General features: G+C 43.7%; 1 protein-coding gene across 1 annotated transcript in view; it reads left to right on the top strand.

Annotated features, from left to right (window-relative positions):
* Positions 1–12,116, top strand: part of CACNB3 (calcium voltage-gated channel auxiliary subunit beta 3) — a 39,000-nt gene extending 26,884 nt beyond the window's left edge. The window contains exons 10-13 of the mRNA XM_039330571.1: positions 3,824–3,975; positions 6,439–6,534; positions 7,840–7,998; positions 9,637–12,116. Coding sequence (XP_039186505.1) covers positions 3,824–3,975; positions 6,439–6,534; positions 7,840–7,998; positions 9,637–9,951 — 722 coding nt within the window. The 3' untranslated portion in view covers positions 9,952–12,116. The remainder of the gene's footprint in view (positions 1–3,823; positions 3,976–6,438; positions 6,535–7,839; positions 7,999–9,636) is intronic.
* The last annotated feature ends 523 nt before the right edge of the window (positions 12,117–12,639 follow it).

Here is a 12,639-nt window from a genome sequence, read left to right as displayed (position 1 = left end):
AGTTGCCAAGGCAGCTCCACGTATATATCCAGATCATCACCAAGAGTTGAGCTTCGCTTGACAGCATCTGTTTAATGTAGACTGAAGACAATTCCTATACAACAACTCTTCCCCCGGCGTAAAATGCTGCCTTCTGTACCCTTGTGTGAACATCCCCTTGCCTGCTTTCTGGGGATGGGAAATGGGTTTTCCTGTTGACCAATAGAGAAAAGGGGGAAAAAAAACCACTGGTGTTCCATCCAATGCCCTATCTCTTCGGCTCATTTATTTTCCTCCAGCGAAGACAAAATGCAGGGAAACAGCAAAGCCACTTTTCCAAGCATTCTTGAAAGGAGGCAGAGGAACAAGCCACAATTCTTTTCAGATGAAAGGAGGCAAATCTCTGGAAACAATGAAAAGAGAAGGAGGGAGAAACTTTCTCCTTCAGAGCTCAGGAGGAGATATTGCGAAACTAACTTTTCTCAAAGCATTTCGTCCTGGAAAAGGAGCCAAAGAAGTTCAGCCTGTGAAATACCTTTCCCCGCCCCCACCCCGGTGAAGCCCTAGGGCAGTGGTTCTCAACCTGTGGGTCAGGACCCCATTTGGGGTTGAACGACCATTTCACGGGGGTCACCAAACAACGCAGTCCGCCATTTTTTCCCCCTTTTCCTTAGCTGTGCTACTCCCTTTTATTCTATTGGCTTTTGAAAGCCAATAGAATAGACTCTCTTGAATAGAGTCTAATTCTATTTGCTTTCAAAAGGCAATAGGAATTGTCCAGGCTGTCTCTGCCCTGCTGAGCCCGCCAAAAGTCCCATTCTGCAAACGGTGCTGCACCAGTTGAGTAGTCCTCGACTTACGACCGGTTGGGGGTTGCGGCATTAAAAAGATTGAGAACCACTGCCCTAGGGAGATGCAATGAGTTGGCACCAGGATCTCACATTGGCACTTCCTCAGTGTATGGAAATGGCTCAAGAGAAAATTAAACTCATTGATCAGTTGTGAATTATTTTTAGGAAAGCATCAGTTCTATAACTAAATTCAGCTCTCTGAATAAAATATATGTTCATTGCAATGTCCTTAATTTACTTGGGTTAGTTCTCAAGAATCAGAGAAGGCAAAACCTCGGCTGTCACTTGAAATGGCTCTTTCATTTCTTGAGCTTTCTCCTGAAAGTTAACTCCATTTTCTGCTTAAATCTTCCTTCTGATTGAGAAAGAGGAGGCAAGTCAAGACATCATCATTACCTTCTCTGAAAGTGACTTCTGCTGACTCTGCCCAAAAGTTCTTCCATGGAACCATCTCTAAAGACTTCCTCCTGGAGTAGTTCTTGCAGCTTTTACTCTAGGAGATCGCAGATAATTTTCAGCCTTTTCCCAGACTTTGTTAGATACTATCTCTGCAGACATGCTACTCTATGTGTAAACCCAGAACTGTTTAGAGTTACCCCTTTAATACAGGTAGTCCTTGACCTATGAGTACAATTGAGCCCAAAAGCTAAGCAAGACAGTTTTAAAATGAGTTTTGTCCTACTTTATGACTTTTCTTGCCACAATTAATAAGTGAATACTGCATTGTCAAGTTAGTAACATGATTGTTAAGTGAATCTGATTTCTCCATTGACTTTACTTGTCAGAAGTTGCCAATATGATTCTGGGGACATTGCAATTGTCATAAATACATGCCAGTAGCCAAGAATCTGAATTTTGACCACATGACCATGGGGATGCTGCAATGGTCATTGGTGTGAAAAATGGTCATATGTCACTTTTTTCAGGGCTATTGTAACTTCAAATGGACACTTAATGAATGCTTGTAAGTCATACAAGTGTTACTGGTACTGTTCTTGATAGGCTCCTTCTCCACGAAGGGATATGAAGGCTGGATTGATGCCTTATCCAAAGACAAGATTTATTAAACACGACTGATTGAATAAGTAAAATATTGATTAAATAAAAGTCATTCAATGCAGTAAGCAATTAACAACAATACCTGGATTTAGACATCACATTAAGCATAGGCAAAACAAACCACATTGTAACTTAGTCTGGTATGTGAATTCAGTCACTCATAGTTTTATAATTTCTGTCCTTTCCGTGGCCTCTGGCTTGGAACCAATTCAAACTAATTGTAAATTCTTAACTGATTTGTTTAACCAGGAATTTTGATTGTGTTTAATTTATAACCTTTTAAATATGCAATTGTGAGTTACTAGGAAGCAGAAGCAGCACTAGTGGAATTTGGCAAATGGTCAGCAACAGGCCATCATCATAAAGTGTCTTATTAGTAATCTTTTCTGCAACTCCCCAATAATATTATCATAACAGTCAAAATATATTTATGAATCACGCCCCATACTTTAATCGCTTTTTACCTCAGAATTGGTGATTAAAAATTCCTATTATTTGCCTTAACCTTTCCGTGCAACTCAAGAGATATTCATTAGATTCACATGACATTAGATTTAAATGGGAATTTAAACTCATGACAAATCCTGATCATAAAATCAATTTTTCACAAAAGGAAAAAAAAGATAGGAAGGAAGAACAGAAAAGAAAGCAAACTTGAACACAAATTCTGAATCATAAAGCTCTTGTACTGATTCTTATACTGGATTCAAATGGCTTAAGAGCTGAACATGGCTGTTTTATTGGCAGAGAGATGGAGTAGACCTGCTTCCTTTCTCAGTCTCTGCAAGGGAGGCAGAGTAGTGAAACCGGGAGTCCAGGATTGTCAGTTTGGAGATCGGAGAGGTTCACTATCAAACAGGAAGAGAAAAGGAAACATGAGGGGTCCCTCTTTCCTTGCCCTGAAATTCAAGGGGGGCAATTATGAGGCATATGAAACACCCCTCCCCCCCAAGATTAGAGAGGTGCCTAAGACCAGCAGCAGCCATCACAGAAGCTATGCACACAGGGAGGAAGTCAACGTGCCCTCAGAACAGGACAGGGGAGTGAATAACCTTCGGCCGGTGATCCGCTGGCTGACCCCCCCCCCCCGCACTGAGTACTCGCAGCTTGCACAGCTCCTCCAGAGTCAATAGAGTGATCCAAGCGGGTATTGCGACTGGCAGGACAGCAAGCTAGGATCTGGCAGGAGCCGATTTGGTGTGCACTGGGGAGGGAGGGGATGGTTACTGGATGAGCAGGAGGGGCAAAGCCTGATGGGATGGCTCCCCATTAAAACCAAGGGAAGAAGCTTCCACTTCGTGTTACCTCATCATGGCAGCTTTTGCGATTGCAAGTGGATGTCCCTCTTCGGGACTTCTCCTGGGAAGATGGTTTCCAGGTGTGTAGTAGAAGAGAGAGGAGGAGGAAGACAAGGAGGATCTCTGGAGGTGAGAAACAGATAGTCCTTGACTAACAACCATTTGTTTACTGAGTGTTCAAAGTTAACAACAGCACTCAAAATAGTGACTTATAATCAGTCCTTTCACTTACAATCATTGCAGCTTCCCCATAATCAAAATTTGAATGCTTGGCAACTGGCATGTATTTACAATGGCTGCGGTGTCCCAGGGTCACATGATCACCATTTGCAACCTTCCCAGCTGGCTTCCGACAAGCAGAGTCAGTGGGAGAAGCTGAATTCACTGAACAACCCTGAGATTCATTTAACAACTGCAGTGATTTGCTTAACAGCCATGGGGGAAAAAAGGTTGCAAAAGCAGCAAGACTCACTTAGCAATGGTATTGCCAAGTAATGGAAATTCTAGTTCCAGTTGTGGTCTAAACGTCAAGGATTACCCGTATCTGAGATGTACAGAGGGAAGGAAGCTGAGAAAATGGCCTGTCCTCTTGGGGAGAAGAATGTCCAAGTCACAGTCTTTCTGTTGCTTTCACAGCTGAAGTCCAAAGCGAGATTGAGCGGATCTTTGAATTGGCTAAGTCCTTGCAATTGGTAGTGCTGGATGCAGACACCATCAACCACCCAGCCCAGCTGGCCAAAACCTCTCTGGCTCCCATCATTGTCTATGTCAAAGTTTCTTCCCCAAAGGTGAGCTGGGAATACAGGAATACAGCTTTGCTCACATCCAACACCAGCCTTCTCGGTGGTGCTTCCTTCTGCCCCCTTGTGGTGTTCCCTTGTGATGCTCCTGGGATTACAAAGCTCTAAGCCAGTGTTTCCCAACCTTAGCCATTTTAAGATGTGTGGACTTCAACTCCCAGAATACCCCAACCAGCAATGCTGGCTGGGAAGTGGTGGGATTCATCCAGTTCGCACCACTTCGGCAGAACCAGTAGCTAATATTTTGTTGCCCAGTCCCAGAATGGACTTCTGGAAGCGGCATCCACACAGAGAACCGGTTGTTCACATATTTGAATCCCACCACTGTGGCTGGGGTGTTCTGGGAGTTGAAGTCCACACATCTTAAAATGGCTAAGGTTGGGAAACACTGCTCTAAGCCTTATTTAACAAATCTTTAGAACAGCCCTCACAACAGAGAAACAGTTGCTATCCAAATAAAGTTAGCAAGTCAGAACAATCTTTGAATACCACACACAGAGAAAAAGTCCCCTCCCATTCCTTCTCTGAATTCTGCCTGTCACGTCCATTCTCTGCTTGAAAAGATTCCAGGTGCCTGTTCCATAGTTGATGGTGATGGAAAATACTTCAGTGTTTTATGCTAAAGCTGCTTGTAACAGGGTGACCTGGATTGCTCTGCCATTCTGTTTTTAAGGGAATTTTATTGGAAATGGTTATTTTCCATGATAAGAAGAAAAGGCAGAGTGATGCCAGCCTTGATCTCTGAGTGAATACACAGCCTGGTAGTCTCAAAGATGCTTTTTCTTGAGAAAGTCCAGTTGCCTTTTGTAAAAAGCACCTTTAGGATTACCAGGCTCTATATTTTGTAAAAAACACCTTTGGGACAACCATGACCTGGATGATTGAGAATCTCCATAGACATAGAGCCTGATAGCTCCATAACTAGCTGGTCTTCACAGCTACCATATCAGAAGAAGAAGCCACATTAGTTAAGAGAGCCCCCTCTCCTTAGGAAGCCCTTGTTCATTTCCCACAAGGGCAATCAACCTTTGGGTGATTGTGGGCTATATATCCTAGTTAGGAATAGCCGAGACTACAGTGCATGAGGGAGGGAGTCAAAGGGATGTGGACCAGACTGTTGCTTGAGGGGCAGACTTTGGAGATGTCTGTTTTTCAAGTTATTTTAGCCAACTCATATTGACTATGTAACTTTTTCACACACACCTTGCCTCAGAATAGCTGAAAACTGTAACACCAACATTGTATATTTGTACAGAGGAATATTTGACTTTCTGTGGACCAAGGAAAAGGGGCTAAGGACACATATGAGGTGGAGCTGCAGCCATATGGCTCAGCAGATCCATAGTTTTCTTAGTCGCAAGCAGCAATTGGCTGAGGCTGAGGAAAGGACTTGAATGTTCTCGAATGAATGGTCCTATCAAGAAGGCCACATTCATTCTTCGGCCATGGTCTTTCTTATGTACAGCAATAGCTCTAGATGAGCTCTTCCTAATGGAGGCACCTACCAGATGTTGGAGTTAAAGACTCCCAAGACAAGCAAGTAAGACTATTCTTGAGAATTAGTTAACCCACTTGGAGTTTCTTAAGTTTGGGTAAGGGTGCTCTAGATAAAGATAAAGATAAGATAACCTTTATCATTTTTTTTACTGTGGGCACAACGGCACACATCAAAAATGAAATTTAGTTGCCAGCTCTCAAAGTGAAACACATACATGACACACACCTAAATATACTATGTATAACGTATGTATAGACCCACATCCCTACATATACATAACAAATAAATATTAAACACTGTCCATCTTGAATATATAACGGAAGGAGGAAGCTTGAGAGTTCACAAGGTTAATGCTATATGGAATGAAACTATGGCTGAATCTGGATATTCTGCTGTGGATACCACAAAGCCTCCTCCCAGAAATTAACAAGGAAAACAGGTTGTGAAGAGGATGTGTAGTGTCCCAGATAATCTTACAGACCCTGCTTAAGCAACGCTTCTCTACTATGTCCTGGATGGGAGGGAGGGAACTGCCAATGATCTTTTCGGCCATCCTCACCACTCTGCACCGCCTTCCTGTCTGAAGCAGTGATGCTTCCAACCAGACTGTGATGCTGTATGACAGGATGGTCTTGATCGTCCGTGTAGAAAGTGGTAAGGATAGGAAAAAGAAGATGTGCTTTTCTCATGCAATGCAGAAAATGCAGGCGCTGCTGTCAAACTTGCGACGTCACGTGACATCACGCGATGTATTGTGACTTTTTCCCGATTGCTGGCAATGGGGTGGGCATGGTTTTGGTGTGATGCATTTGGCCCGTGGGCCGGCAGTTTGACATGCCTGCTCTAGATGTATTCTAATCCTTAACCCAGTCTGTTACTAAGACATTATAGCAGCCCTAGCTTTCATGTGGTGACTTTGAGCTCTTTGCCTGTATCTTCTTTTTCTGTGGAAGGTGTTGCAACGCCTTATTAAGTCCAGAGGGAAATCACAGGTGAAGCATCTTAATGTTCAAATGATGGCTGCTGACAAACTTGTCCAATGTCCTCCGGTGAGTCTTTTATGCATAATATTTTCGATTCCTCTCCATCCTCCTGGTCCTGGCTCTGCTTGTGTCCACTTTGATGGCATAAATTTGGTGACTGTTCAAAATGACAACATCACTGAAAAAAGTAACTTATGACCAATTTTCACACGACCATTGCAGCATCCCCATGGTCACACGATTAAAATTCAGCCAGTTGGCAACTGGCTTCTATTTATGACTGTTGCTGTGTCCCATGGTCATCTGATCCCCTTTTGCGACAAGCAAAGTCAATGGGGAAGCCAGATTTGCTTAACAACTGTGTTACTGACTTAGCAACTGCAGTGATTCAGTGATAACAACTGTGGCAAAAAAGGTCATAAAACGGGGCAAAACTCCCTTAACAAATGTCTCACTTAGCAATGGAAATGTTGGGTTCGATTGTGGTCGTAAGTCGAGGACTACCTGTAGTTTGCAATGTCTAGCATCCATACAGGGAATATATACGCAAGTTCTCAGTTAATAGATTTGTTTACTCAGGAATCCAGGCTGCCCATGAATTTTGGGGAACCATCGAAGTGTTAAATTTACAGTGATAGTTCTGTACCTGTTTTAAGAGAGATGTCATTTTCCAGGACTTAATCATGGTCACTACTGAACACTGGTACGATGCCTCAGCAGTTGCTGCCTCTGTTCCAGTCCTCCTTTGCCTACTGCCTTAAAGATGTGTGGGACCAGAATTTCGATTCTTCCCCTGCCATTGTTGTTCAGGTTTGAGATGATGGGAGCAGGAATACAAGGCAGGTAGTCTTCAACTTAGGACAGCAATGGAAACTTCCCATTGTGTTTGTAAGTTAAAAAGTAGGTCATTAAGTGACCGTCCCAATTTTATGACCTTTTTCACAGCGGTCCTGAAGCAGGTTCGTTAAGTAAATCTGCAGTTGTAAAGCAGATGTTGTGGTTGCCAAGCAAATCCATTGTTCGCCATGAGGTGCTTTTGTCAAAAACTAGAAGAAAATGCTGGTTTTTGGCAAAAACATAAAATTGCAGTCAGAGAATTGCGGGATGCTACAAGTGGCTGTAAAGTCAGGCCAGTTGTCAAGTGCCCGAAATGCGGTCATGTGACTTCAGGGGAGGGCAGCCAGTGAGAATTTTACCAGCGGGTTGTAAATACCTTTTGGGAGTCTGTTGTAACTTTGAACAGTTGCTAAGTGACTGGTTGTAAGTTGCGGACTAAGCCAGATAGAGATGGCAGCAAGACAGATTGTAGTGCAGTTTTTAACTCTTACTCCTTCCTCTTCCTTTTTATCTTTGCTGTTTGTTGCCCCCAAGGAACTCTTTGATGTGATCCTAGATGAGAACCAGCTGGAGGATGCTTGTGAACATCTGGCTGAGTATCTGGAGGTTTACTGGCGAGCAACCCACCACCCTGCACACAGCCTAGGGAGCCAAAATCTCCTGACTCCTTCCACTGCCATTCCTGGCCTGCAGGTACGACAAATTGCCTTCTTGCCCCAGCTGAAAAGTCTCCCTAGTACAACATCCAGTTTCTAGCAGTGAGTGAGACAGACATTTTGAAGCTTCTATGGGGACTCCAAAGGCAATAGGCTATCTTTGTTTCCAACCATTGGGTATTGCTCTTATATTGCCCCCAAACTAATCTTCAAGTGGTGCAGTGAACCTTGGCCCCTCCAGGCTTTGGACACCAGATGCCATTAGCCATTGCCGGCATTGCTAGTGGTAATTCTTTGTGTCCAAAAATATTTTGACTGGCAGAGGCTTTCTTTGAGTTATTCTCTTAGAGCAGTGGTTCTCAACCAGTGGGTCGGGACCCCATTTGGGATCGAACGAGCATTTCACGGGGGTCGCCAAACAACGCAGTCTGCCATTTTTTTCCCCCTTTTCCTTAGCTGTGTTACTCCGTTTTATTCTATTGGCTTTTGAAAGCCAATAGAATAGACTCTCTTGAATAGAGTCTAATTCTATTGGCTTTCAAAAGCCAATAGGAATTGTCCAGGCTGTCTCTGCCCTGCTGAGCCCGCCAAAAGTCCCATTATGCAAACGGTGCTGCACCAGTTGAGTAGTCCTCGACTTACGACCGGTTGAGTAGTCCTTGACTTACGACCGGTTGGGGGTCGTGGCATTAAAAAGGTTGAGAACCACTGTCTTAGAGAATGTCTATGGAGATTCTCAGTCATCCAGGTCATCTCTTAGAGAATCTTCAACTAGCTGCACTTCATTCCAAAAAGCTAACTTTGGGTGAAGATGAGGAGACCAGTATAGAGGTTGTTCTTGATTTAGGAACACATTTGGGACCAAAACTTCTGTTGCTAAACAAGCCGATTGTTGAGTGAACCAGGATCGATTTTATTAACCCTTTTTTGCTGCAGTTGTTAAGCAAATCACTGTGGTTAAGTGAATCACATGGTTGTTAAGTGAATCTGGCTACCTCCGTTGACTTTGCTTGTTGGACGTTGGCTAGGAATCTTGCAAATGGTTTCAGAATTTTGATCATGTGACCATGAGGACACTGCACTGGTTGTAAATGTGCGAGGATCAGTTTTAAGTTACTTTTTTTCAGTACAATTGTAACTTTGTAGGGTCACTAAATGAATGGCTATAAATCAAGGACTACCTATACAGCTAAAAAAAACCAAACCAACAACAACATCCAGCCTCATTAACTCGTGAAGAAATATAAGCAAATTTATTCTGTTTCTCCTAGCTGATTGATTTGATTAAAATGTTTGTAGGGAGACTAATTAGTGTTGAAGCAAAGAATCAGGTAGTCCTAATCCAATTGAAATGTCTTGATCATAAATCCTTGGAATTGGAAATAGAATGTATGAGCCATAACCCTATCCTGTACAAATAAAGAATAAATTGCAGGGCACTGGTAGAATTTATTTCTGGTCCACTTGCAAGGTTTCAGTAGTTTTGGTGAAAGTGTAAGTGCAATGAACAATACTATAGATGGATGGGGATCCTCAGTCTAGTCTACTCATATAGAAGCTCTTCGAGGGAGCAAATTAAGGGCTGAATTCCAGCCCAGCTCTGTCTGTCATGTTGGGAGAGCACCAGGCAGCGGAAGGCTTGCTAATGCCTTCTTTCTGTGGTTCCTTCCCACAGAGCCAGGCCCCAATGGGTGAGCACGAGAGTGAGCGCTCCCCGGTGGAGCATGATAGTTTGATGCAACCTGACGAAGTGAGTGATGCCTCGCGCAAGACATGGACGGCATCCTCTCAGCGCAGCTCCCGGCACCTGGAGGATGAATACTCTGACGCCTACACTGACCTGTACCAGCCTCATCGCAACCACAACAGTGGCCTCCGCAGCACCAACGGCCATGACTCGCAGGACCGTCTTCTGGAGCGCGACTCTGAGCACAATCACAATGACAGAAACTGGCAACGCAACCGGCCCTGGGCCAAAGATAGTTATTGAAACTTCCTGGCCAGGCATCCAGGGACACAAGACACAGCTGCTGCTGTCTTTGCCATCTCCCAAACTGAATTAATCTCAAGCCTTTGTCTCTTTCACTTTGTAGCTGAGCCCCACAGAGTGCAGGTCCTGCCCCAATACACAGGTGCTATCTAGGGAAGCCCAGACGTAGCCATGGCTGCCTAAAAGAGCTTGGGTGATTTGTCTGGTCCTCCTTCACTTTGGATTATGAAGGCCATGGTAATATCTTTGCAGGGTAAACTTCATATCCCGGTTCCATTTTGGGTGGGGTGGGGAGGTTAGGAGTAGCATTGGGCTTCTGAGGAAGAAAATTTTTCCAAAAGAGAAGCTGATTGCAGCTCCTTTTTTAACTGAGCAGGAGATCAGAGCTGAAGATTACAAGGGAGAGAGTAAGCCAAGCATGTAGAGACCTTAGGATGAGTTTACTTCTTCCAAGCGGGAGGCCCAGAGCCCCACTTTTTGCCTAGCTATACGGTTAGACTTGCGTGCACATGTCCCAAGATCTGTCCGGAAATTGAGGTTGGTGTAGATAACTAAGATTTCTAATTAAGAGGGATGCGCTCTAGAAATTGATATGAACAGCTAATGCTGACTCAATTACAGGGCGTGATCTTTATGGCATTGGCAACCATTTTGCACAAATGCTTTGGTGAATCATGTGCAATAAGCAGCAGGCGAAACTGAGCTACACTATTTCAGCCTGCGTAAAAAGAAGTAATACATCAGGAAGAAGGTAGAACTAAAATGCTCCCTGACATTGAACGTTCTGCATTTGGGGGACTTAGTTTCATTTAAAGTTGAAATGATGAAAAAATCATTCAGCTATGGCAGGGTGATCTAAGAGATTATTGATAAAGTTATCAGCTGCTAATTTGGATATAATCCAGGTGTCACAAGGCCAAAAGACATCTATGTGGCAGTGGCTTTTCTACAAGAATATTATAAATGTTTATGAATATCACTGAGAGGGCTACACAGCTTCCATCTTCTGTTACCCTTGCAACTATCGATAGATGAATAGGGCCAGATACAAAAGAAACAAAAATTGCTTCAGATTTACCTAAGGTTCTCTTGGTTTCCATATTCTTTTATGTAATTCTCATGACCTTGAAGCAAAGTTATTGAGTCTAAGGAAGTTGAGATGCAAACTGTACTGTGCACTAGCACATGTAATAAAGCCTCAAGGCTTTAGCAAGAACATTTGGTAGAGCAGCAGCACAAGAGAGGGTTAGCCCTTTCCATCCTAGCTCCAGAGTATTCTCTGTCCAACATATCCCAGCCAGCTGGCTGCCTTTTCTAGGTGGAGTGTTAGATCCAAAGGGGGAGCCTTCAGCAGAGAAAGTTATTTTGCACAGAAAATAGCCAATGGGGAAGGATTTAAATAGGCCTTTTCCTAACCTTTGCTGGCCTTCGAATCTAGTTCATCCCCAAAAGAGTGAAAGCCTTGAAACCCTTGTTTCTTTGCAACCACAACCCAACGCTCAGCCTTGTTCCTCTTGTCCTGTTAGGTCCTCTCCTGCACAGTCACTTCTGTTAGAGGACTAGGGGAAGACATTTTTAAAGCCACAGTATGAGATGCTTAAGTCTGTATCCGCCTCACTTTTTCCAAAACTCCTTGCTAATTGCATGCAACCTTGATCTTCCACCTTCCACTTGTGTTGCGGGAAGTGGAAGGAAGATGAGGTACCTAGTATCGGTGGCTCCTGCTCTTTCATGGTGACTCCTACCCTCAGCACTTTGGGCTTCCATCTTGTGGAAGTGGCCTACGGCTATAGCCATCCTACTTCCTGCTTTTTCTAACGCGCAAACCCTGCTCTTCCATTCCCCTCTTCCATTCTCTGGGCAGTGGGTGGCAACCCCTTCCTTTTCAAAAGCACGTACAGCTATCAGAAATCAGCCTGTAAATATTGCCCACTAGCATTGGGAGTTGTGTTGAGTGTCTGTTGTACCCCTGGATGGTCCAGAGCCAAAGGGGAAATGCTCATCCCTCTTGTGGCTTAGGTGGTTTGAGGACAGGGAAATGTTTCTATCCCTGTGGTGGTGGTTTGATGGGCTGCTGCAACAGCTTTGTTACTCTTCTTTTGTAGAGAGCACTTATTTCCCCAAAAACTTGTAAGCCGTTTGAAACAACAAGCATTTGCTATTTATAACATGTGGCTGAGTGGTTATTATTTTGAGTACAGATGTGAGGACATTGGAATGGAGAGAACTCAAGATGGTGTTTTGATTGGTATGAACACCCATCCCTGATGCAACATTAAACCCAGTGTGGTTCTGAGCCAAAGGTTGGGATGAACAGATACCCTATGACTTGAGTGTTCAGAATTGATCTACCACAATTTTCAGTTGGCTCCAGAGCTACTCTTTTCTGGGGCAGGAGTAAGACTTGGACTCCTCTAATTTGTAGGACTTTGGGCTATAGTTCTCAGAGTTCCTTGGGGAAAATCTATTAACAATTACATGGGATACATAAGCCACCCATTAGCAGTATAATTAATTGTCTCAAGAGTTTAGGCACAAGCAGCTTTCGTGTTAAAGTGGCAAAGGTTCAAATACCATAGCCAGAATAAATAAGGCCCTCTTGGTTCAAATGGCACTTGTGCAAAGGAGAGTAAAAACCAGGTAGGTCAATGAATGGGTTGCAATCAAGCTCTTGATTGATTTACCCAT

Source organism: Crotalus tigris, unplaced genomic scaffold, assembly GCF_016545835.1.
Source record: "Crotalus tigris isolate CLP2741 ecotype Arizona unplaced genomic scaffold, ASM1654583v1 scf7180000024429.2167931701:2281839, whole genome shotgun sequence".
Classification (NCBI taxonomy): domain Eukaryota; kingdom Metazoa; phylum Chordata; class Lepidosauria; order Squamata; family Viperidae; genus Crotalus; species Crotalus tigris.
The sequence above is the reverse complement of the archived record's forward strand: the minus strand, read 5'-3'. Positions and strand labels throughout refer to the sequence as shown.